We start from the raw sequence: 27,812 nt of genomic DNA, 5'->3' as shown, positions 1-27,812 counted from the left end.
GGCTGTTAACTCTTTCAAAATAACAGGTTTTTTTTCTCCTGGTTCAAAAGTTTTACTGGCATAAGCCACTGGTAAATTTCCATGTTCTGTCTGTTGAGCTAACACTGCTCCGCATCCTATGTCTGAAGCATCTGTCGTGAGTATAAATTCTTTTGAAAAATCTGGGTATTGTAGTATTGTAGGTGATAGCAAACAATTTTTTAAAGTGATAAGTGCTTTTTGGTAATTTTCTGTCCATACAAATGTTGAGTTTTTCTTAAGAAGTTGGTTCAAGGGGTATGCTATTATGGAAAAATTTGGTACAAATTTTCTGTAGTAGTTGCAAAAGGCTACGAATCGTCTAACTTCATCAGGATTATTTTTTTTTTTTTTTTATTCATTTCGTTTATTTGATAGGCACAAATGCGTTAGCTTGGCGGTGCCAAATGCTTTTGTTTTTACATTTTGGATATCTTAAAACTAGGAGGTTACAATGTTGAAATATTTTTTTACAAAGGAAAAGAAAGTTTACAGCTATCTTAAGACTAGAAATAAGATTCAATATACAAAAGAGGGCCAAAAGATTTTTTTATGAAAAAATTTAAAACAAGGGATTCACTTTGATATACAAGAGGGGGAGTAATAGTATTTTACGAAATATTTTACGGTTATCTTAAAACTAACAATATAGTTTAGTACACAAAAGGGGGAACAAATATTTATGAGAAATTTCACAGAAATCTTAAAACTAGGGATTCAATTCTATTTACAAGATGGAGGACAAGAGTTTCAATAAAGAGTAAAAATTATAGCTATCTTAAAACTAGAAATACAGAATACTAATTTGAATTTTTTAACTAAAACTTATGCTTGGTCAAGATATTCAAAGGGTGGCTTATTTCCGCATCAGTGTAGCAGCAGTTGTATCAAGGACAGGGGAGAGACAGGGAAAGAAGAGCAAAACTTGCAACTTTCGCTCGAACGGCGGGGGGGGGGGGGAGGGGGATCAGCGTATCAAATTTGCGCCTCAGTATAGTAAGTCGTCGAGTACCGGATTGGCGGATGGTATTCTTCGGACCCGCGGGGAATCTTTCAAAAGTCATCGGACCTCGAGTCGCTCTCGCTTCAGTTTCCTTCTATGCAGGCGTAGTGGTAAGGGCGATGGCGGTTACATAGTGGCCCTCTGGAGCTGATCGGTTCCACAAGGCAGGAGGAAACTCTAAAAACGAGAAATAAAAGAGAGGGGCTAAATTGGGATATTTATCGTTTTTATGAAGGTATAAATAAGGGACATATAGGGGAAATCACGAGTTGCCAGCATATCTCGGACTGGTACATTGGGTGGTCTACCTCGGGCCCGAAGGGATTCCTTTAACTGAGACCTGGCGTCACAATACCCGGCGCACTCCCAGACAACGTGTCCGATGTCGTGATAGCCCTCGTCACAAGCGCACAGACTACTCTCCGCAAGCCCAATACGCCGCAAATGCGCATCCATGGTGTAGTGATTGGACATAAGTCGGGACATTACACGAATAAAATCCCGACCCACATCCATCCCCCCGAACCAAGGCTTCGTTGATACCTTTGGGATAATCGAATGTAGCCATCGTCCAAGTTCCCCATTGCTCCACGAGGTTTGCCAACTGTTGAGCGTCCTCTGACGACAAATACTAAAAAATTCGTTGAAGCAGATTGGTCTTTCGTATATGTCACCATTTAATGCGCCCGCCTTTGCTAATGAGTCGGCCTTTTCATTGCCCAGGATAGAACAATGAGAGGGGACCCAAACAAAGGTAATCTGATAAGATTTTTCAGATAACGTACACAAGGACTCCTGTATCTTCCCCAGAAAATACGGGAATTGCTTTTTAGGCTTCACCGCACGAAGAGCCTCGATAGAGCTGAGGCTGTCCGAAACGATGAAGTAGTGATCTGTGGGCAGAGTGTCGATGATCCCAAGGGTGTACTGAATTGCAGCTAACTCTGCGACGTAAACTGAAGCGGGATCATTGAGCTTGAATGAAGCGGTGATAGTATTGTTGAAGATACCGAAGCCAGTGGACCCATCGAGATTTGATCCGTCAGTGTAAAACATTTTGTCGCAGTCGACTTCTCGGAATTTATTATAAAATATATTGGGGATCACCTGCGGGCGTATATGGTCCGGGATTCCACGAATCTCTTCCTTCATGGATGTGTCGAAGAATACAGTAGAATCAGAAGTATCTAGGAAACGGACACGGTTGGGATTGTACGAAGAAGGATTGATGCTCTGTGCCATGTAGTCGAAGTACAAGGACATAAAACGGGTTTGAGAATTAAGCTCGACGAGCCTCTCGAAGTTTTCAATTACCAACGGGTTCAGAATGTCGCATCGGATGAGCAATCGATATGAGAGTTCCCAAAATCGATTTTTTAGCGGAAGAACGCCCGCCAGCACTTCGAGACTCATCGTATGGGTCGAGTGCATGCAACCCAAGGCAATGCGCAAGCAACGATACTGGGTTCTCTCCAGTTTGATGAAGTGTATGTTCGCAGCGGAGCGGAAACAGAAACACCCGTACTCCATCACCGACAATATCGTTGTTTGGTACAACCTGATCAGGTCTCCTGGGTGAGCACCCCACCATGTTCCAGTTATTGTTCGGAGAAAATTGATCCTTTGTTGGCATTTCTGTTTCAGATACCTAATGTGACATCCCCAGGTACCTTTAGAGTCGAACCAGACCCCGAGATATTTAAATGTGAAAACCTGGTTGATCGTTGCACCCATTAATAAAAGCTGGAGTTGCGCCGGCTCACGCTTCCTAGAAAAAACAACCAACTCAGTTTTCTCCGTGGAGAACTCAATACCCAGCTGAAGAGCCCAAGCAGACAAATTGTCCAAGGTATTTTGTAATGGTCCCTGCAAGTCGGCAGCTTTGGGCCCTGTAATAGAGACCACCCCGTCGTCTGCAAGTTGCCTTAGCGTGCATGAATTGGCAAGACAATCGTCAATGTCATTCACGTAAAAATTGTAGAGCAGGGGACTTAGACATGAGCCCTGGGGAAGACCCATGTAGCTAAATCGCGATGTTGTTAAATCGCCATGCGAAAAATGCATGTGCTTTTCAGACAACAGGTTTAGCAAAAAGTTATTTAAAATTGGTGAAAGACCATGCTGGTGCAGCTTCTCTGACAGAATGTTGATAGAAACTGAGTCAAAAGCCCCCTTAATATCCAAGAAGACTGATGCCATCTGCTCTTTGTTAGCATAGGCCATTTGGATTTCTGTAGAAAGCAACGCAAGGCAATCGTTCGTCCCTTTGCGTTTGCGGAAGCCAAATTGTGTATCTGACAGTAAGCCATTTGCTTCAACCCAATTGTCGAGGCGAAACAAGATCATTTTCTCGAATAACTTCCGAATACAGGACAGCATTGCAATCGGCCGATACGAGTTGTGGTCGGAGGCTGGTTTTCCTGGTTTTTGGATGGCGATGACCTTCACTTGCCTCCATTCATAAGGGACAATGTTACCCTCAAGAAACTTGTTAAATAAATTCAACAGGCGCCTTTTTGCAGTGTCAGGCAGATTCTTCAGCAAGTTGAATTTGATTCTGTCTAACCCTGGGGCGTTATTGTTGCACGATAAGAGAGCAAGTGAGAACTCCACCATCGAAAACGGTGTTTCGTTCGCGGTATCGTGAGAAGACGCGGGGCGGTACGTTTTCTGTAGCGGGACAGAGTCCGGACAGATCTTCTTGGCGAAAGCGAATATCCAACGGTTTGAATATTCCACGTTCTCGTTGGTACTATTATGATTACGCATACGTCGAGCCGTACCCCAAAGAGCGCTCATCGCTGTTTCTCTCGTTAACCCGTCGACGAACCGGCGCCAATAACTGCGTTTTTTGGCTTTCATTAGACTCTTCATTTGCCTTTCTAACGACGCGTACTGTTGATAGCTAGCGGGTAACCCGTCTTCCCGGAAGGCCTTATATGCAGTGGACTTTTCCGCGTACAGCTCTGAGCACTCTTTATCCCACCACAGGGTGGGAGACCGTCCATGGGTATTCGCGCTGGGTACTGGTTTAGTCTGAGCTTGATTCGCACTGTCGAGAATCAAGCCAGCCAAAAACCTGTACTCTTCCTCCGGAGGAAGTTCTTGAGTGGATTCGATTTTAACGGATATCGCGGTCGCGTAACTCTTCCAATCAATGTTCCGTGTGAGGTCATACGATACATTGATTGTTTCCGATGGTCTTGAACCGTTAGCAATTGAAATCACGATAGGCAAATGATCGCTACCGTGGGGATCAGGGATCACCTTCCACATGCAATCTAACTGTAGCGATGTCGAGCAAAGCGATAAATCCAACGCGCTTGCGCGTGCTGGTGGTGTAGGAATCCGCGTCATTTCTCCCGTGTTTAAGATGGTCATGTTGAAATTATCGCAAAGATCTTGGATTAATGTTGATCTATTATCATCATGAAGACAGCCCCATACCGTACCGTGCGAGTTAAAGTCTCCCAGAACTAGCCGCGGTGCAGGTAAGGATTCCGTGATATTACAAAGCGTTCGGTGCCCTACCGAGGCTCTAGGAGGAATGTAGATGGAAGCAATGCAAAGGTCTTTACCTTTGATTAAAACTTGACAAGCGACAATTTCAATGCCTGGTGTCGAAGGGAGGTTAATTCGGTTGAAAGAATAGCACTTTTTGATCCCCAAAAGTACTCCTCCATAGGGGTTTTCTCGATCCAGACGAATTATATTAAAGTCGTGGAAGTTGAGATTTATATCGGAAGTTAACCAAGTTTCACATAATGCGAAAGCATCACATTTTAAACTATTTAGTAAAAATTTAAAGGAATCGATTTTCGGGAGGATACTTCTGCTGTTCCACTGTAGAACAGTGATCGAATCGGTGACCTCGTTCGATGACTTAGCCATCGAAGGATACGATCGCTGCAAGGAGGGGCCATTTAGTAGTCAACTGCTTCAAAAATGTTTGCACTATAGGGAGAAAACGTATCAGAAGGCTTTTAAGAGGATCAGTAACATTGAAAGCTGTGAAAATTAAGTCCACTATGTCAGAAAATTTCATTAGTCCGCTACTGGACTGAGTATCTGTTTGAAAAAAGGGGACACTTGGGGTTTTGGATGTCCCTGGAAGTGGTGGGTACTCCTTGTTAGAATTAATATTTCCAAGTCCTGGAGCAAATTGCTTCGGCTTTTGTGCATCACTTCCGTTGGATTTATTGGTTGTAGATGGCGCACTCTGAGTGGACGACACCTTGGCACCCTTACGAGGCAATGAAGGGGAGGCTGGATTTCTCCTCTTCCTGGATTCCCCTGGGTTAACCAAAGATGTTCCCTCTCGTGGGTCGTCAGATTCTTGCTCAACGTTAGCCAAACCAGCATAGGGATTTTCGGACAGGACAGATGGCGAAGCATTCTTTAGCATTTCTGCATAAGAACGCCTTGAGCGTTCCTTAAGGGAGCGCTTAATTTTATCCCCGCGCTGCTTGTACGCAGGACATGATTTAAGAGCATGTGAAGGGCCCCCGCAGCAAATACACTTTTCAGTTTCTTTGCGGCAAGAGTCATCCTCATGCTCTCCTTCGCATTTGCCGCATCGTTTCTTATTTCCACAATATGTGGCTGTGTGGCCCAACTGCTTGCAATTGCTGCAGCTCATGACCCGCGGTACAAACAGGCGAACTGGTAGGCGAACCCTGTCAAGGAGGATGTAGTTGGGAAGAGAGGACCCGGCGAATGTCACCCGAAGCGAGCCTGATAGAGAGTAGGTAGTCTTACCTCCCTCGGTGTTTGCGGTATACAATTGTTTGCATTCTAAGATCTTAATCTGTTCAAGAGAGGGGTCCTTAAAGCAGCCAACCCCGTGCTCCAACAGTTCTTCGCATTTCAGGCCCGGTTCGGACACTACCCCATCGATTTCACAGGCCACACAAGGCACGTATGCTTTAAATTCCCGTGTAAAGCGCTCACAACAAGCAATCGCGTTTGCCTGGCCGAGATCATTCACTAGAACACGTATCTTGTTTGCCCGAACACGTGTTATCTGAGCTACAGCCGGGTAATTAGCAGTCAGATCTCGAGAAAGTTTTAATATATTAACCGGTTTCTCTCCGGTCCGAAAATATACCACCCATGGCCCAGAGGAACCTTCTGGGTACTGCTTTATACGGGGAGCAATGCGAGTATTAGGGGGATCAGGGACTTCCATGATTACATCAGATGGTATTTCGCCCTCGGCCATTTAAGCACGAGGGCAGAGCGTTATATAAACGGGAATGTGTCTTATTATTTGATTTGAGTAAAGTAGGGAAAAGGAAAGAAAGCAAACGAGAAAAAAAAATAAAGCAAAACTTATCTGCAAACAACGTCGATTGTTCCGCACCAGCGAAAACAATGTACTGGATTTACTGTCGGCACCAGCAGAACGGCAGCTAACGAACGAACAAAGGATGACCTTGATTCACTAAAATTTACACACCGAACACCACTGTGAAATATAACGATCCGTTCCGTTCAAAGGTTGGGAGACGTATGACTCATCAGGATTAGTTGGTATTGGGTAATTCAGGATAGTGCTAAATTTTGAGTCGTCGGGTAACATACCTTGGTCTGTTATCTTATGTCCAAGATACGTCACTTCGGTGTTGAAAAATTTGCATTTTTGAGCGTTGAGTTTTAAATTATAGTATCTCAAGCGTTGAAACACTTGTTGTAAATTTGAAAGGTGATGGTTTACTGAGCATCCAATAACTACAATATCATCAATGTATATGAAAGCTAATTCCGGTGTTAAGCCTGCCATGGCAATTGTCATCATACGTTGAAAGCTGTTTGGGCTTATATTCAGTCCAAATGGCAATCTAGTGAACTGATAATGTCCACTTCTTGTTGAAAATGCTGTGAATTTTCTGGATTCTTCGTCGAGGGGTATTTGGTGAAATCCTGACATAAGATCTAGAGTTGTAAAATATTTGGCTCTACCGAGTTGGTCTAGAATATCGTCAATTCTTGGTAATGGAAATTTGTCTGCTAAAATTTTCTTGTTCAGTTGTCTAAAATCGACAACTAGACGCCATTTTTTGTCATTATTGTTCGATTTTTTGGGTACAAGCAGAATTGGTGAATTATAAGAAGATATCGAGGGCTCTATTATTTTATCTTGAAGCATTTTATTCACTTGCTTATCGATTTCGTCGTATTGCGAGTGAATTGTTTTATAGTTAGGTATGTAGACAGGAATATTATCGTTAAGTGTGATGTTATGAGAATAGAAACTATTTTGGGTTACCTCTTCTTCGGGTAGGCAAAAGATATCTTGATATCTATTAATTAATTCTATAAACTCTTCTCTAGCATATGGCGGAACTTGTTCCAGATTAATGTTCTTGAGAATAGAATTGCATCTATTGTAAATTTTATTTTTATTAATATTATTATTATTATTATTGCTGTTACGTGTACTTAATATAGAATAATCACGTAAAGGTCTTAATGTAGGATTAAATTGTGTGTAAGGTATATATATTGGATAATTGTTCGTATTTACAAATTTTACAAATGGTTTTGTTGCGGATATTATTGAATTTCCACAGAAAACACCTTAGCAAATTTCTTTGGAGTGTACTACCATATCCTCAGAAATTCTTAAATGTGATATTCTTCTAATGACTTCACTACGGCTAGGAAGCATGAAGCCTTTATTTAAATTATCTTCTATGGGTATTGATATTTGTATATTTTGTATATTAAATGTAAGTATCCAACATTCATAATCGATGATACATTTATAATTGGCCAAAAAGTCACGGCCTAAAATTCCGTCAGCTTGAATCGGCAAATTAGGGTTTACTAGATGAAAATCGTGGTTTAGTTTAAGTGTATTGTTGAAACATAATGTGGTATTAGTTATTCCTAAAGTTTCTATGCTATTTTCGGTTATTCCGGTTAATTTAATTTTATTACTAGTATTTACATGTTGGTCTGGGTGGATATTTTGTGCTTTGAACAATGAAATATCTGCACCTGTATCATTGATGAAACTACAAATTTTATCTCCAGTCATGTGCACTTTAATTTGAATAAAATTTGATGCGTTTAGATTAAATGTCAGTATAGGTAAGCCTTTCGGTAACAGTTGTTCACGTGGTCGACTTCTGTGGACACCTGTTACTGGGGGGCTAAAAAATGGTTAGTATCGGGGCTAGCTGGTAATATTGCTAGTTGTTGGTTGTTAATTGGTGGTCTTTGCGTATCGTTTGCTGTTGTTTGTGAGAGGTGTGATTCGTTGGTGTAGTACATCTGGGCATTTCTGTTGTACCTGTTTGTGTTAAGGTTAGAGTTTTGATACTGGTTTTGATACTGGATTGTGTATCTGTGCCTGTTATCAAAGTTTGGTGGGTTATACCTGTTATTTGAAATTTGGTGGAAATTCCTATTATTATTTGGAATTTGGTGGAAATTCCTATTGTTTGTAAATGAACCTCTTTGGGCAGGAGTGGGATACCTTGATTGGTATCTTCCCTGGGGGTTTTGATGGAATCTTTCGTTCCTTTGAGGTTTGTACCTGTTATTGTAATTATTTGTAGGGTATCTACGTGGGAAGCGATTATTACTTTGGCTTTCCATTCGTCCGGCATGTAATATAATTGGGTTTTCGTTTTTGTTGTCGGTTTGTTCGTTTTCTACCATGAGGTTGATAGCTTCTTCTAGAGAATCGAATTTTCCCATTCTTAGCATCATTTTCGTTTCTCTGTTTGATGCGGTATTGATAAGTGCTTGGATCGCTGTTTTTTTGCCATTTTCTTGGCTGTTTCGTCGGGGATGTTTTCATGTACATATGTTTCAGTGAGTTTTTGTGCTAGTTTATCTATTTGTTTTGTGTAGTTTTTGATATCCTCTGAGGGTTTTAGTTTTAGGTTTTTAATGTCGCTGATCACAAGGTCCGAGTTGCCTTTTTCTGTACAATTTGTTTGGATTTTAGTTATTAGTTCGTCGTATTCAATTGGATTATTGGTAAAAAGATTTCTCGCTTTACCCGTCATTCTGGTCATAATTATTTGTATTGCAGTCAATTTGTTTGCGGCTGGTATTATTGTTTTAGCTACTTTGACAGCATCCACGAACGATCTAACTCCTTCTGGGTTACCATCGTACATTGGGATTAGCTGTGCTAAGTGTGACGCTGTTTCAGTGTTAAAAGCCATTTTTGTTTTGTTTTTGTACTTAATGTACCATAAGATCAATTTAACTAAGATTTTAAATTTTATTTTGTTAGTTATGTTGGAATCACTGTCGTATTCTTTGTCGGTTATACGACTTTTATTTAATAAGTCTAAGCTTTTGTTATAAATTACTTGAAGGGCTGAGAATGTCTCAACTTCTTCATTCCATTCCTTCCCTTTTATTCTGTGTTCAAAGGTTTTTAGTAATTTCTTGTATTCTAAGTATATTTCCTCCAACTGAGTTTTTTTCAGTTCTATACTGGGGAGTGTCCTCGGTCTATATTTACTTTTATATATGTTTTTATATTCACGTTTTATATGGTTCTCGATTTCTTTTAATCTGTCCATAAAACTTACTATGTGGTTTGTTATAATTTGAGAATAATTTGAGAATAATTTGAGTATAATTTGATAATTAGATAGAATGTATTTTTATTACATATGATAGTATTATTAAAATTTTATTGTAAATTTTTTTTCACATTTTCTCTAGTTTATATAAAATTTTGGGTACGGAGCATCACTTGTACCTTAGATAATTTAATATAATTTAATATAATTATTATACTAACTATACTACATTTTTCTCTTCTTTTTATTTATATAGATATAGTTTTCTTGATCCTTATTTTTTTTCGTTACCTTTCGTCGTCTTCACGTACTCCAGGAACTCGTCCACTAAGTCCCAAGTCTCCTGTGGGATGACGTCCATATTCCGGTAGTTTAAGATCCTCTTCTTGTTATTGCTCTTGTTCGCGTAAAAAAAAATTTCTTCTTTTATTTTTGTCCTTGTGGACCACTGTTCCCTACTTCATTGTAAAAGTTTTTTTTCTTTATTTTTGTCCTTATGGACCACTGTTCCCTACTTTTCTTTATTACTTTCCTTTTAAACTATTGCGACGCTTCTGGCGGCACTCGTCGCTACCTTTTCGGTATAGTGCTATTACATATGATAGTATTATAGTATATTACATATGATAGTATTATTAAAATTTTATTGTAAATTTTTTTTTTCACATTTTCTCTAGTTTATATAAAATTTTGGGTACGGAGCATCACTTGTACCTTAGATAATTGAATATAATTTAATATAATTATTATACTAACTATACTACATTTTTCTCTTCTTTTTATTTATATAGATATAGTTTTCTTGATCCTTTTTTTTTCGTTACCTTTCGTCGTCTTCACGTACTCCAGGAACTCGTCCACTAAGTCCCAAGTCTCCTGTGGGATGACGTCCATATTCCGGTAGTTGAAGATCCTCTTCTTGTTATTGCTCTTGTTCGCGTAAAAAAAAATTCTTCTTTTATTTTTGTCTTTGTGGACCACTGTTCCCTACTTCATTGTAAAAGTTTTTTTTCTTTATTTTTGTCCTTATGGACCACTGTTCCCTACTTTTCTTTATTATTTTCCTTTTAAACTATTGCGACGCTTCTGGCGGCACTCGTCGCTACCTTTTCGGTATAGTGCTTATGCACTTTTGCTATTGTTTTTGCTATCACGTAGCTTACTGCTACCACTGCTAAGACGCATAGTGCAATACTTTGGGTACTTTGGTGTTGTTCAGTGTTAGAGGTGTTGGTGGCGACGATTTCGTCTGCCGAAAACCAACCCATTATCTATACAAATTTTTCGCACTTTGCACCTTTTTTATTGTCTTGAATGTTCATCACTTGGTATTTAGTTGTTTTCTTTTTTTTGCGAAGAACGACAACGGGGAATAGATGTCCTATTCCTAAACCACTGGTATGTGCATTACTAGACTTCACCTCACTGATTGTCTGGTGGGTTTTTCATATTGTGCTTTTATTTCATCTTTCACGCGTACTATTTTCACATCACTATTAAACACTTTTATTCTTTGATCACAGGTTTTTTATTCTCACGGTCGCCATGTGTTAAGTATGAATGTGATATATTAAAAACACTTTTTGTTTCCGTTTAAAAACTCATCATCAACTGTGTCTATATTTCTTCAACTTAATCTACTTATACTAACTAATACATGTAAACCTTAAAGCTAATTTTCCTATCAGATAGTTAGTTTCGTTCTAATAGGCGGGGCTTCGAAAGCTCGCCATGAATGTTTCTTACGTCTAAAGTTACTTCTATGGCTGTCTCGCCAGTGTGCGTATATGTTTATAGAGAAAGGAGAGGCTTAGTCGAATAGTCAGTTCTCTTGCGTCATATACTCTCCACTCTCTTGTTCGCTTCGCATCGGTATTTTGAGCTGATCTTCTTAGCTTAGCCGGTGCTACCTGCCTTAATGCTTTTGTTTGTTGAAATTGCTGTGGTATGACTTTACTGTTCGGAAGGCATGATTTATTACGGTCAAGTTTTCGTTCTTGGTTTTGGGTTTAAGTTCGTGTTGTATTTTTTTATTGCCTGCTAGAAACATGCATATGTTTTGAGATTTGGACGTGAGTTTGGTTCTGTGGCTTGTATGTAGATCGGTTTTCCGGTTTGAATGTAGGTCTGTTTACGAGGTGCTAAAGATGCAGGTCTGTTTTAGAAACGTGTTTGGTTGATTATTACTAGCTGTGAAAAACATAGTTGTTTGATACTGTACATGTTGTCTTTTGTACGAAGTGGGTTTTTGTGTCAATGGGGCTAAGTATTATGCTTGGAATTCATGGTCTGAGTGTTTGATTTATTTAAGCGCTGTCAGTAATTTTCGTGTGCTATGGTTTTCGTCATGTTCGATGTAAGATTTTCGAGTCGTGGGAAACTATCGGTTTGAGATGCGATGTTGTGTCGTAGGTTGGGTCAATTGATATTATGTTTGGGGTATGGTTGATATTGGTGTAGTACAGGTATAGTACAGGTATAGTACATTTGAAACGAATTAAGATTTAATTAAAATATCATGTTTTGATTTGTCAATAGTGATATAAAATTATACAGGGTGTTTGGTTCATGATTAAGAACCTTTCGAGGGGTGATTGACTGTTATATTTGGAGAAAAAAATCGTTCTACACATACCATCAAGTCTCAACCGTTACAGAGTTAGTGAACTTTTTGTATAAAAAACTTATTTATCTTAAAATACCTCTAACTCGAAAAGTATTTTAAATACATTGGAAAGGTGAGAAAATTTCCTATTGAATGGTGTTCTCATATCTTTCAGTTAATTAGTTTTAATTACCTTTTAGCTGTAAAGTAGTTAAAAGTTAGTGTTTTTGATGAAGTTTTTGTTATTTTTTTTTTTCAAAATAATGAATTATGATTATAGCAACATTTATTATCCAAATGTTGGGTTTTAGGACGATTCATAATTGGTTGTTCACCATCATACTCCTATCTCTTCTTGTTTCTTTGTAATTTCATTACTAGACTTTTCCTGTAATCGACTTGCAAGTACTTAAAAGACTCCAATCTAAAAAATATGCTTCATATCGTTATTTCCTAAGCTTCATTGGAAAGCTGAGAAAATTTCCTTTCGATTTACGACATATATCTTGTAGTTAAGTGTACTAGATGATTTTTAACTAGTAAAATAACTCAAAATTAGTGTAATTATTATAATTATAAATCAATTAATTTTATCGTTACTATTGTACACTTGGTGCGCCTTAACATTTTCTATAACTTATTTGACACTTTATCCCTATCGCCTAAATATCATTTCGCTGCAATTTAATAGTAAACACAGCACTTCACCACAAATGTAGTGGGTTTGAAATCGTTGTTTTGCATATGAAACGATGTGATGAAAATGATTTTGCGTCGAAACAAAAAGAGATAATTAAATGGAGTCAAAGAAAGAAAGAATTGTAATTGAGATGCATTATTTTCATAATAATAATAATGATGTGCATTATTTACTATTTTAACAAAATAACGAAAATGCTAATAATAACACTAAGTTTAAGATAATTAACTTCCTAAAAAATACTAAATTTACTTAATTGAAAGATATTAATACATTTTTCTCTGCAAAATTTTCCTGAATTTCGAATAAAAATAAGAAAAGGTACAATAAGTGCCATACTTTTCCAATAAGAGTTAGTATTAGTGAAAATGAGTTGAAAATATCCAAGTTCAGCAACCCAAACACATGAAAACAAGAAAAGATAAGTGTATAATGTCAAAGAACAAATTTTTTAGCTCTTCAAGACTAACAAGCTGAATTATTAAAATAGAAATGTTAACTATTAAGATTTTAGCGAAATGAACGACAAATCAATCAAAATTGTTAAATTTCAAATAAATTACTGTGAAAAGCTTACTAAACTTCATTACCTGAAACATGTGAGGGCATCATTCAATGGGAAATTTTCTCACCTATCCAATGGACCTAAAAGATTTGAAATACAAAGTATACTTTTTGAGTTAGAGGTATTTTAAGACAAATAAGTTTTTTACACAAAAAGTTCAGTAACTTTGTAACGGGGAGATCTGGCATCGCTGCCCTTACAGTAAATCATCGTTTCTGTTCGCTCCCAAATTTATTAATTATGTTATGGTTTCTCAAATCATATTACTGTGCGACAAAGTGAAATGTGTTCGGCTAGTGACGTGCAGTTGAGGGAATATGAAATTTCGAACATTCTGACCCATTTTCGATGTAATTCGGAGATTTGTCAAGGGCGAAAAAATTGGCTGAGACGCCATACTGTGTTCACGTGCAAGCCTCCTTGCAATGTATATTTTAAAATGGAGCACGAATACACCATGTGTGAAAATTTTAAGTGATGTGATCTATTTATGTAGTGTTGTGAAATTATCTTTTACGGCAGCTGTGGTATCGATGAGACCGAAATTCTCACATGGAAAGCACAAAAGGGAGTATTTTTTCATTATTTTATTACCATACTCTGTATGCTTCTCTTAGTTTTTGTGTGTTTATAATCTCAATTGTACAGTATTTGAAGTGATATGAATAGAGTAGGAGTAAACAAACAAACATGTTATAGTGGGATAGCGAAGGTAAAGCGTATTGACTTTTTACGGCTCATGTACGTATACATATACGTCGTACGGATGCTGCATCGCTAGCTGGTGGAAAGTAATAGACAGGGACGGCGAAGGCGGGTGGGATTGTTTTCAGCCAGGAGGCTGCATTGATGTTCGTGGGACCGGTCGACAGGAACTCAATAAAGGTACGCGAAGAATGTGTAGAGGGTGAGGCCGGGGAAGTTGTGCCTGTCGGGCGTGGTTGGGTTCCAGCTTTGCTGCAGAGGTATCAGAGATGGATTCCAATTGTGCTCGATGCGTGGGCATTTTTTGGCCTCACTCTATGCGCAACTGTTCTTTATAAACTGTGGTAAAGCGGTCTCTCGAGTGAAGGAACTGCAGTCCCATAAAAATTTAACGCACACTGCTTGATTTCCTCTAGCTGTCATATTCGGGATGATCATGTATCTGACTAAGCGCCGAACATACTTGGTTGGCTTTGTCTTATTTGCTATCATGTCACTTGTCACTCTGGTATACATGTATGGATTGCAAAATTATCGGGCGTTGCATGAAGATGCCTTATTTTACTTTGTTAACATATCAAAAAGCCTGTTGGCATGGATTTAGACAATTTTATTCCAAAACACTACGGGAAACTTTCCTAGCCAACATCTGCCTTTGTTAAAATCAAAACAACCCAATGCAAGAACATGGGCCTAGAAGCGGCTATTCAACGTCTGTATATCGCCATAGCGGATGACACTCCCTTGCTTCTGACACCTTGCAAACAGGCTCGCTGAAGCGTCGCTTTTTTCTCTGATGTCATCATGCAATGTTCCATTCGGAGTTTTCGTATGTGATAATATAGTGGAGATCCGTTTTTATTAGCTCCTTGGCGAATTTTAAGCTAATAAAACAGGGACATTGATAAAATCGGGTCATATATTTTTCTGTCTTTTTAATAAACCGAAGCTCTTAAAATATTCTTCTTTGGCCCTTAGATATAGCCTCGCAACCTTTTCTGATTATTTACTTTAAGTTCCCCGTAAGGGGGTCTAACAGCGCAAAATTTAGAAAAAAGAATTATTTTTGCATCTTTCGGATCTCTAAGATATGAAATATATGCCCAAGAAAGGATTTGCTCGAATTCAACTCGGTTCGTCTACTAGAGCCCATCAAACTATCAACTGTCAATTTTCATATGATGCTGATAAAATCGGGGGTAGATGAAATCGGGCGCTGATAAAATCGGGTGCTGATAGAATCAGGTCTCCACTGTATAACTTCTCGCTGAACGGTTTCACATGCATTAATGTTTCGCAGGCAGGTCGAGGACAGTCCCTTGTGATTTTGCTGTTTTTGTTATTTCCACCCATGTTTCAGTGTGGTGTTTGTGTGATGCTGCGTGAACTTCTGTTAGCATAGAAAAAGTTCGAATATTGATTGCGATTATATGCAATCGCTAATAGAGAAAGAAAACAATACATAATTATCGTCTCATTACTTATAATAATACCAGAGCGCGAGAGGGTGGGCGGGTTTCGGAAAGTCTTCAGGGCGCTGTAGGGGGATCGATTGGGATCTTGTGGGATGAGATTTCATTTCTTACATTTTCTGCTTATTCTAGCTAGATTCAGTAGATTGCATTCTTATCGTTCTCCTTGTCTTCAGTGTTGCCTCTATTTCTAGTAGTTTGCGTAAAGCGCGCTTCATCGGTTGTGTTCAGTCCGAACGCGGTCTGAAGAAACCGAGCAGCAGCATTTCCGAAACCAGATGATGAACGAAATACCCCCTCCACTAGCTATCATCATTGGCGTCATCAAGGCTGATGCAATCGCGGAGCCGCATTTCATCATCGTATATGTATAAAGGTCGCAGTAGCTGCTGCGGGAGATTCATAGTTTTTTCAACCTTTGTGACGAGCGGATCTAGAGAATAAATAAAAAATTCAAAAGAGTTTAAGCTTTCCATTCAAAGAATAAGAAATTCCTTCCCTTTTAAAGAACTGAATTTAGAAATTTTTCATTTACTGTACCAGAAGTACAGTCCACTTACAGACCAGCCTGCCATTGGTCGACAGCTCCAGCCGGGACTGTTAGAAAATTATTCCGCTGAGCAATTTCACCGAGAGAGAAGCATCAGCAGCGGCAGCGCCGGTTCTCCACCCGGAGGTTTTTTCCTGCATGGCCAAGTAATCGTGAGCGAACATTTTTTGGTCCAATCGATCCGGATAGCCATCCCATCAGTGAAATCAAAAGTCGTCGAAGATCCAGAGGAAACGATTTGGTTTGCTGTTAGGTGTATAAACATTTCGCGTCGTGAGTGAAAAATGCAAAGGACTTGTTGGTTCGGTAAAATACGTGTTCGAACAAGTTCGTTGAATGCAACAGTGACAATTGAAAAATTAAAGGGTTGTGTACAGGACACGACCACGGTGACATTAAAAATATAGCTTTTTTATCTATCACACATATCGACACACGTTCTTGTTCACTCGCCTGTTTTCATATGTTACAATTTGCTATATACCCTCCCCATTAAAACATAATTTATTGAAGGTCTTTTAACGGTAATCTATTAATTAATCAAGTATCTCACTAGGTGATTGGCATTATTTGGCTGATCCATCTAGTAAAAATAGGCTGGTCTGTCCAGAAAATATATTCAAAAGAAAAGTTCCATATTGAGAGCTGTGATGAGGAAACCCACGCCCGCCAACGGAAATATACAGATTCTCCATAAAATATGAAATTTCATTTTCCATTTAAATTTTCAATAATGTACTAATGAACTTAAGTAAACAATCTTAAGTGTAAGTATTTCTTGATCGATTAGTGGTGGAAAAATTAAATTATTTGATAAATTACATTGTTATGCAACGTTCGCACTACCAGTTAAAACGGGTTTTTATGCTATCTTGGTGACATTTTTTTTGTTGCTAATTATTAAAACGTGTTACAACTCTGTAGTGTAAACGTTGTATTATTAAACCAATTCTGCAGCGTTTTATGTTACATAGGTGTTTTATGTGGTAATAGGACTGACATAATTATATCTTCAGTACAGCGGTTTGTTTCATAATTTAAAACAGATTTATTTTAAAATTTAAATTAGTATACCCAACCGTATTTGTTGTATACCTTAAAACGCAATTAGAACTGTGTTTTAAATACAAAGGGTAGGACAGATATTCTGACTGGTTAAACTGGGAAAACAATTTTAAGTCCAGTAACGCTTAAGACATGGCTTGAATTTGAATCGAAAAAGAACACCCGCTTCAACTGCTGCTGGGACGGTAAGTTCTGTTTTAAAATTTTCCGTTGTGTGCAGTACGAAACAAAAGTGTTTGAAATTAGAAAACAGAAAGTTCTGCTGGGAATGTGATTGTTTCCGATGCAATTACACTCAGATTTTTCACGCAGGGGATACAGGCCGTGTAAATGAAAACCGCGTAAATTTAAAAAAAACGCGTTAATGAAAACCGCGTAAATTTCAAAATCCGCGTAAAAAACCTGAGTGTATTCTCCTATATAAAATACTACGCTGCTGAACAGTGCAATAACTACAGAAGCACGTTGTCAGATGCCTTACTGATAAAAAACATATAACCGAAATATGAAACATGAAAACCAATTGGCTCTTTACCCTACGTAGCTACAAAGCGCCGTAAACATGGATTAACAAGTTACAACGCACACGCATGCATAAAAATAAATATATTTTTTTTCAAACGCAACACTCTTAAGCAGCACACACCGTATTGAATTAAATCCAAACCACCCCGCCCACCCACTTTGCAAATCATTCTGTGACACCATGCTGGTACCCGACAAATCCGCACACGGCCACCGCTGCCGAAAACGCATAGCGTCTACCGCTTATTGTAGTGCCCAGACGCTGCAGCCATGATCTTACCCGTTCGACATAAGAACAAAAACTGATTCAAACGGGTACGCGTCACCTCTATTTATAAACTAACCGTATATGGGTTAGTCACTTAGGTGCGAGTGTGTGCAAATGCCAACGTTACCGAAAATCGATAGCGCTTATTGCATCGCCCGGAGACGACGTTGCTCGTGTGGGATAAGAGCAACGACTGATTTAAACGGACATGCGTTGCTTCTATTTATGACTTTTCGTGTTTCATTGAGCAACTAAGCTGCCCTCTTTTGACGGCTGTGTCTGAGAAATCTGCCTCACGAATGGTATTTTTCCCGTTTTTTGTGAACTTTTTAATTTTACCAATTTCCAAAAGTCTACTTTTATTGGGGAGATATTAAATTATTACCAATATTTAAGTTAGGTGTTTCTGAATCGGTTGGTGTATGAATGATTAAAATCCATCTAGTAATATCGGAGTTATAAGCGTGCAAACCTTACATAGTTTCGTTACATGGGAGATAGTTTAGATTTTCGAATGACACCTAGCCCCAGATAGTGGAGTAAGACATTTTTAATGTCAAAAAAGTGATTAAAAATGCCTACAAAAAGAACTCCTGCAAAAAAGACACCAGTGAAGAAGAAGAATGCCAATAGCGAAGATGATAACGCTGCTGCTCTTGGGGCTCTTATTCACCTCCGAGGAACAGCTCAAGGAAGAGTCACAAGAATTCGAAATGCTCTAATGGATGGGTACCCACCAGAGTTGAACCGACCGCAAGTGAAAGTGTATTTGAAAAAAATAGAAGCCGCTTACGCAGAATTTAATGACGTAAATCAGCGCATTATTGAAAAACTCTCCCCTGACGAACGTGAGGAGCACGACCAACACTATTGAGAATTTGATGCTCTGCATGATGAAGTGTCTTTTTTTTCGAAACCTGGCTCGAGAACATTTCAACAAATGTACCGGATTCAACTTCCAGAAACCAACCGGTAATCATGCAGCAATCTCTCCCTCGTATCATTCCTTCGTTCGATGGTTGCTATGAACAGTGGGAGAAGTTCAAAGTTATGTTTCGGGACGTGGTGGATAAGTCCAGTGAATCGCCAAGAATAAAACTATACCATTTAGAGAAAGCTCTAGTTGGCAATGCTGCCGGGCTAATAGATGCCAAAACCATCAGCGACGGTAACTACGAGCACGCATGGAAATTGCTCGAAGAAAGATATGAAGACAAAAGACGACTCATTGATCTACATATTGGTGGCCTTTTGGGAATCAAAAAGTGTGGCAAGGAAAGCCATATCGAGCTTAGAACTTTGTTCGAGAAAGCTACCAGTCACATCGAGAACTTGAAATTTCTAGGACAGGAATTCACCGGAATTTTGGAGCAAATTGTGGTGTACCTGATTGCACAAGCTCTAGCCGAAGAAACCAAGAAGCGTGAGAATCAACCGTGAAAAGAGGAGAATTACCGTCATATGAAACTACTATAAGATTCCTGAAGGACCGTGTGTCAGTGTTGGAGCGATGCGATGCACCGAGCGAAAGTCAGCATCCTAAGCAACTGCGAATTTCGTCAAAAATGAGCAAACCACTAGCAAAAGTCAATGCGGCAACAGTTTCTCCAAGTTCTGAGCTACGCTGTGAATTCTGTGATTGAAATCATCTGACTTTTAAGTGCCAAATTTTCAACAACCTTTCTGTTGGCGAACGTCTGGAGAAAGTGCGAGAAAAAAACGTGTTTCAATAGACCTTTCTCGTCAGAAAATTTTATATGATAGGACGCTTCCTTTTTTATCCCCAATTCGTTACTGCCGATAGCCGTGATGATTTGGTACCTCTAACTATTGAAAGAATCATAAATAGTGCAAGCTGCTTATTTAACCCCATATTCTGAATACCTATCTTGCCTTGTTTCCCCGTATTTTTACACCATTTGGATGAATTTCCTGTGGGGAATACTAAAAGGATGCCAGATCTGCATATATTTTAGTAAATCTGCAGATTTTGCATTTTCACTACAGATGTTTTGCAGATTACAAATATTTAGCAGAACAAAGTCTACGCCAGCTAATGTATACACAAGCCTTCAACATTTTTGATCATTCAAAATATATAAATACTACATTTCTATGTCAAATTTATTGAAGATTTTTGTAGCAATCTGCCGACTTTTATATTTTCACTGCAGTCTATTGTTTAAATAGTCCTGGCATCACTGATGCTGAAATGATTCATTCATATACCTGTCAAAAACATAGATCATTGCATGAAAATGTATAACCTCACTTTTCTGACAGTTCAGTGTGCTTGTTTACTTAAGACTTGTTTACATGGACTTTTAAAATTTACATTACTTGAATACTTTCGATGCTCTTTGAATGACTATCAACTCAAGAGGGATGAAGATTGGAACAATGGGAACCTGGTGCCACATTATGCAACCAATTCGAATCGACCTTTTCACACAAGCTTGAATACAATAAACCTTTCGTTTCGAGATGCGTAATGTCACCCCTGGTTCATACATTGACCAATCGGCGCTGGATGCAAAACCCGGTGGCATATGCTGAATCGGAAGATCAAGCATTGGGCTAAAAAACGATTGCTTTCTGGATGATGGATAAGGATTTGTACACATTTGTTTGTTTGCTCGTGGGTTAAGTCCTAACAAGATGATCCGATTTATTACTCATTTTAGGTGGTGAAGTTTACCTGAACTTTATAGGTAACGAATTCGGTCGATGATAAGTTGTTGAAATGATCGTTCAATGCCCATACCGAAAAACGTTTCCATTGGTCAGAATGCCTACCAGCGTATGATAGCTGCAAACATGAGGACAACAAGGTTATCGCTTTCGAATGGAACAATTATTTATTATTCGTGTTCAAGTTCCATTACAGCAAAAGTTTCGTCGATTGATGATTATCGCATTGTCGTTGATTTAGCCGGCAAATGCAAAACAGTGCTCGGCACTGACGATAAGGAGTAAGAAGGATTTGATAGGAGTGCATTATACATTCTGGAATGCAGAGCATTATACATTCTGGAAGAATATCAGGGAGGAGAAATTATATGTAAATGTATATTATATCCCAAGTTGCCATCATTTTTGCACCGCAATAAAGCTTTCTGCAACTGCTGTCGTGTTCAAATTGGCAGGAAATAACTAGGCAGCGAATGATAAATTGCATAGTCAATTTATTTACTTTTTCGGAAGGATAAGTAATTAGTATGTTGTGAATATATATGTGTCGCCGGTGCCGTGTGTTATGGTGGTACCGGACGGAACCGTTGGTCAGCAGACCGTCCTTGTCGTACTGGTCATAGATGCGACGTTTTTTCTCATCTGATAGCACTTGACATGTTTCGGAGATCTGTCTTAACGCTCTCTACTTAGCGCAGGATACGCGAAACCGCTGCTAGCTTTCGAAAGAAAATTCCTAGCTGCTGCTACTCTATCAGTCTCTCTCTCTCGACTGAGGACTACAATTTCGGTCGACTAAATTGTGCTATGAAAATTGTACTTCCTGGAATTTCACCTAACGAGATCAATTCATTGTGAGGAATTTCGCTGCGTTCCAATATTGCTTGCCTCTGTAGGTGATGATGTGTGTGGATTCACTTCGGCAGCCAGGTCTTATGTTTTGGGTAATTTTGCTATCTTATTCTGCTGAATAAATCATCTGGCTAAAGCCTCTACGTTATACTATGGTCACTTTAAAAACGCATTACTATTTAATCTTGTAGCTCTTGGCAAGTCAGTCCTGGCACTGTTCTCGACTAATCCTGGCACTATACCGCTGACGTCGCTCTTATAACGGTGATCAAACTTGGCGAGAGCGGCAGTGGTTTCGTCGGAATTGTTCGCTCGACAAGCAGGAAGTGCATGGACTCAGCTACTTATGCCTGAGCCCCTCGTTGAAACCTTCGTCCTGTCGGAGTGTTAGCTTCGTCCGATACCGGAGCGTATTGCTGAACCGAAGCAGTCTGCTACTGGCGCTGCTTCCTTCGAATCGGAATCGCTGAATATTCCCGTTGCCGAATGTCCAACGTGGCCGAAGGCAAACCGATTGCAGCAACACCACCAACCGTAGCTGAAATTTTGGCCTTTAATCCAAGTCCTTGCCATTGACATAGCGACAGACGAGTGCGGCGCAGGTTGGACCATTGGTTGACTCGGTGCCGGACAGGGCGAAACATGCAACAGGAGCGGACCTAGTATGGGGTGTAAAGGTCATCAATTGTCATAGATCACCAAAATGCTCTGCGACTAACATTGTGAACAAAACAAACCAAACGAAATTGATCGCAACAACGATAAAATAATCTAAATTCTACCCAAACATTTGAAAATGAGAAAAAGGCAAAAGAAGTCGAATTCATTATAATTCTATTTAAAAATTGAATACTGTTTTATTTAGTTTGATTGCGCATATTGTTTACATCAGACACACCCCTTAATTCATTGAGTACGTATTTCACTGCCTTTATACTCCTTTTGGAATCAGTTACAATAATCCTTTATAATCATTTTATAATAAGTGTATTGCTAGTTAGGACTTTTATATCAGCCGGGCTCTTTTATAATTTGTTATAAAATCATTATCAAAATTCTTTATAATCCATTCTTGCGTTATGTTTATGTACATGGCCAGATATATAGTTTTTAACTGGGACGGAACGTGTGGATACGAAAAAACCTAATGTCAATTGTAGCCAGGGGGAGCTGTCAAATGCAGCCAAAGGGAACCGTCAAATGCAGTCAGGGGGGACTGTCAAATGTAGCCAGTCCATTTAAAATATGTGAGGAAGAAAGAGTGGCTATGCAAGACAAGAGATAAAATGAACAGAAAAAAGAAGAAAAAAACATCTATCCACAGGTTCTGTCCCAGGATTTTAATAGAGAACATCAAAATTCGATTTGTTTGCATTTGGCTGTAGGCCTTTTTCAAATGTTTGGCTAGAAATTCCTTGCTTCTTCAATGAATCATGTACAATAAAAGTAAAAATGTTAAATTTAACGGAACAATGTATGATGCCGACATCAATTAAAAAATACAGCTGAGCGACCTTGTTGGGAAAGTGATAACATTTGGCAGCGAACCAAACCAAGTTTCTCATACTATGATCGAATCAACAAAAATTCCAAGATCATGTAAACAATCTCTTTGAACTGTCAAAAAAGTGAGGTTAAACATTACCATGCAACGTTCTCCACCGAGAGGTTCACTTTAGTTTGTTTACATAACCAATGAACTTTGTACCGCGACTCACCACTTCATTTGCCGCGTTGCCAGGAAGCCAAGCAAAAATATACAAAACAGTGCTGCCCAAACACATATTTTGAGTCCCACCATTCTTGCAAAGGTGAAGAAAAAACTCAACATTCTTGCATTTTTCAAATTTAAAAAAATCATTAAAAAATCGCGATAGCTCTAAAAAGTCTCATTTCAGCGGAAATATTCTTAAAAATGTGTAGTCTTTTGAATAAAAATAAGAAAAAAGGGGGTTAGATCGGACGAGAAAGGTCTATTGTTTGCATCGTGGACATCGCGTGACCGACTGCTAGTCGAAAAGATTATGTGCCAAATGTCAAAGAAAGCATCACACACTGCTCCATCACGATGTCAATTCTACATCCCCGACTGTCGCAAATTAACCTGGTCAACAAGCGTCGGAGACACCAGCGAATTCAATAGCACCACTACCAGCCTCAGTTCATCAATCGGAGGTTCAATTATTAGTGACTGCAGCACATACCCAGCATCCAGCGAAGCCAGCAACGCAGGTGGTGTTGCTAACCGCCTTGGTCGATGTTTTAGATGCGAACCGCCAACCACATCCATGCAGAGCACTGTTGGATTGTGGTTCCAGGTTAATTTTCTCTCCCATTCCTTGGCGAACGTCTTGAACATTAATGTAGAAGTGAGTGTACCAATATCTGGCATTGGTAGTGTTAGGTGTACAGTGATTTTTTTTATTTTTTTTTACAATGGATAATACATTTACGTACTAGCCCAGTACACGTGCTATTAGTAGATGCCAAGCTACCACACGGGGTGTACTGGAGGTGTTTTTTTTACAATGGAGAAGACATTTACGTCCTAGCCCAGTACACGTGGTATTGGTAGGTGTCCAAGCTACCGCACGGGGTGTACTGGGAGCGTGTCGGGCTCGAATGGTGACGCTGCCATTAATACCGACTAAACTCCATTGAGCTCCGCCAACGTCCTCCCCAGGAACTACCTCTCGGTATTACTTCTGGGGGGATGGCTGTACTTATTCACTCTCACTGTATGAGGCTTACTTGGGTGCTCTCTCTATCGCACCTTGATTCACTCTCAAACACTCCAGATGAGGCTGACTGTTGGGTGGATTGAATAAACGGCTTTTCAGCATGAATCAGCTAAAAGCTGTGGAGCTTTATTAATGAAATGCCCTATGAAACTTATACGCTACTTACATCGGTTCAATACGTAATCCTTCTTCTTCCCAACAATTGTGCAGGTAGAATACTATCCCGTTTAAAGCTACAATTTGGATCAAAATGTACCTTAACTTGAACAATCCGACACCGTCCGTTCTGACCGACAGTATTCTTGTGCTACTATCACCTGTTAAGGAATATAATTCAGGGTAAGGATTAAAAGAATTCCTCTCCGACGTAGGTTCTACTTACGGGATTTAAATTTTTGCTTGTGATGTTTACGAATTCAATGGTCTATATTTTCAACTTCTAACAAATTTCATCTATATTTTTTCTTATATCTTCCTCTCATTTGTGCATGACGTCTATCTTTTTCTATCCTACCATTTCAAACGATCCTTTTTTCCTTTTTTTCTATCCTTCCATTTCAAACGGTCCTTCTTCCCTTTTCCTATCCTTCCATTTCAAATGGTCCTCACTACATCAAAATTGTCCTTCACCGACAGGTGGTCGACAGTGGAGTTGGAAGGGGTCAGCGGGACATACCGTAACACTCCCCGACCCGTAAGGCTGGTTAGCTATCTCCGGTTCAGCTTTACCTTCTGCTGTTCCCGGCTGAAGCCCCACCTTTTCTATGTCGATCCGCGCCAGCTTTGCTACAGGTCGATGCACCATTCCGTCGGGAGTCTGCACCACGGCATCGTGAACTCGCCCATCTCGGCCCACCACGACCTTGGCTACACGTCCTCGAATCCATCCGTTGCGTATCTTCTCCTCCACGATGATCACCGAATCTCCTACCTCGATCGGTTTCGTCTCCTCAAACCACTTGGTACGACGTGCGATGGTAGGAAGATATTCCCGCACCCACCGGCGCCAAAACTGATCTACCATTGTACGGCATAGATTCCAGTCGTTCCTGCAGGCTTGTCTTGGATCCGTAAGCGTCTTCGGAGTCTGCGTTACGCCGCTCGAGCTCATTAGAAGAAAGTGGTTCGGTGTTAGAGCCTCCTGTTGCGCCGTCTCCAGAGGAATATATGTTAGCGGTCTCGAATTGACCACACTCTCAGCTTCCACTAGCAACGTTGCCAGCGTTTCTTCGTTCGACGTTCGAGAAGACTCCATTGCAGCAAGAGCGGTTTTCACCGACCGCACTAGACGCTCCCAGGCGCCACCCATGTGAGGTGATCCAGGTGGGTTAAACCAGTGCTGCATTCGGTAACCGTAAACAGAAAACCATCCTACACGGTCGCAAGCACTCATATTCGACTCTCTTTCCATGTAAGTTCTCACACTGAGATAGCAACATATACTGTCAGTCATACTACGTGAGTGCCTTTGCGGAAAAATGTTCTGTCTTTTTGCTCTTTTGCTCACTTCGTTTCGTTTCAGCTTGACTGAAACCTCTCGATGACAGTCAGTTTCGAAAATTATTGTCATTAAGTCGGCAAGGGAAGTTTTAAATTCTGCACGATACAAGCCTTGAATTCAATATTACAGTTCAAATACATTAGCTATTCAAAAGTGGTTTGGTTGCTAACCAAAGATTGTTCGAGAAAAATTGTATTTCAATTTCCTTCGCTGTTTGGATAAAAGCTGTAATAGAATTACGCGCATTCATAAATTCATTTGATGTATGACTATGGAACATGCTAAAGCAATGTAATATTTAATAATATAATATTCGTGTTGCATTCTATGGGCTTCCCTAATAATATGAAACTGACTTTTATTTATTCGCAATCGCAGTAGGCAGAGTTGAAATGCAAGGAAAACACAACAAATCTAGAGAAAATTTTCAATAGGACGTAAGTAACAATGAGAGATTCTCTTTGCGGTCTTTCTCTTCTGTTCATTACTCGGCCATTTCAACATTTACTACTCTACTCTTTGCATAATATTGTAGTAAAAACCGTCTGCTTTCGATATGTACTGGAAAATTAGTATAAAGTGTTGTAATGAAGTCGTAATAAAAGAAAGAAAAAGTAAACAAAGAGAGGCTCTCAATGTTACTTACGTCCTATTGAAAATTTTCTATAGAAATAGATTTTAGTTTTTTCGTCATACTGATGTGTTTGGTAGTTAAAAATGTGCTCTATCCAGGCTTACCAATATGACTGCCTTTTTACTACTGTCGCTGTGCAACAGAATCCGATGTCTCTATGTGTGCTCAATGCTCTCTTGCTACAGCAAGTTCGCTCGCCAAGCCGAACTGTAATGGCAACAGTGCAAGCTTGTGAGAAAAAGTGCTGTTTGGTGACAGTCTGTACCGCGCTCGTTTTGTTGAGAATATTCTACGCTAAACGTAGCGAGCCGAATGGGCTGTCGGTTTACCATTTTTTGTGTCTGCTGTTTCGCATAAACTGTCTAGGTGACAGCCTTCTGAGAGGGATAACATTCTTCGTCCAAACTGGTAAAACTGTCGTCTAGGGCTGTCATATGATGAATGTCACCATTGAACATTTTTATGGAGTTTGAATCGGCGCAGCGGCAACAATTTGCGCTAAAGCGAGCAGAAATATTGACAATAAATCATAGATTGATTCTTTAGAATTTAAATGAGATTGATGGACTGAAGCAGTCTTATCAATGGATTTATTGACAATATTTCTGTCTCGTGTAAGGTCCGCTTAAGGATCAACGCATGCTTAAGCGAACGATCGTGTAAAATGTACTTTTCAGCATAACAGTTATATTTTGGTTGCAGTTGAAAATCGAAATAGTGAACTTGCGCTTTTTGATTTTTCTTCTATTTTCAGCGTGCGGAACTAAAGCGCAACTGGTGTAAATGATGCGCAAGTTGATTCTCTAACATGTACACAAGATGCGCTGTAGTTGCCCACTCTGCAAATAGGGAAAACAACGAAAGGTGCAAGGTAATTTTTCGATTTTCAACTGCAACCAGAATACTGTTATGCTAATTATGCGCATTAATTTGGACGTGCTTTAGGCATGATAAAACGCAGTTTTCAAACGTAGAAAAATTTGCCCAGGATAGAATTCTGGCACGATTTTCATTGGATGTCATTTAACATCAGTCGTCAGTTTTCATTACGTTGTCTTGGGAAATTGATTTATAGCATGATGGATTCAATTGATTAAATAAATAGTCAGTTTTCTAATGCCGTTTTTTTAATGAACAACCCCGGAGCAGTAAGTTGCATTTTCCAGCGAAAGAGCCGGCCACTAGAGGTGTTCATTCCTACTTCTGCCAGAAAGTGCAACACTAGTGCAATTCGCTGCCCCGGATAAACTTAATTTAAATAATTTTAGCATTTCACTTGTTTAGTTCTCACTGATTACTGTGACGTATGCAATCTGTATATTGTAAAAACGAAAACTGAACCATTAAAAAATATTAATTAAAGTT

General features: G+C 39.4%; 1 protein-coding gene across 1 annotated transcript; it reads right to left on the bottom strand.

The window, feature by feature from the left end:
- Positions 1 to 24,474: 24,474 nt before the first annotated feature.
- On the bottom strand, positions 24,475 to 25,765 carry LOC131675865 (uncharacterized). Its single transcript, XM_058954999.1, has 2 exons — positions 25,042 to 25,765; positions 24,475 to 24,629 (listed from the first exon to the last, which is right to left on the bottom strand). Exons 1-2 carry the CDS (start codon positions 25,763 to 25,765, stop codon positions 24,475 to 24,477), a joined length of 879 nt encoding a protein of 292 aa, XP_058810982.1.
- Positions 25,766 to 27,812: the final 2,047 nt, after the last annotated feature.

This window comes from Topomyia yanbarensis, chromosome 1 (genome assembly GCF_030247195.1).
Source record: "Topomyia yanbarensis strain Yona2022 chromosome 1, ASM3024719v1, whole genome shotgun sequence".
In the NCBI taxonomy this organism is placed as follows: Eukaryota; Metazoa; Arthropoda; class Insecta; order Diptera; family Culicidae; genus Topomyia; species Topomyia yanbarensis.
This window is presented reverse-complemented; position numbering and strand designations above follow the sequence as displayed.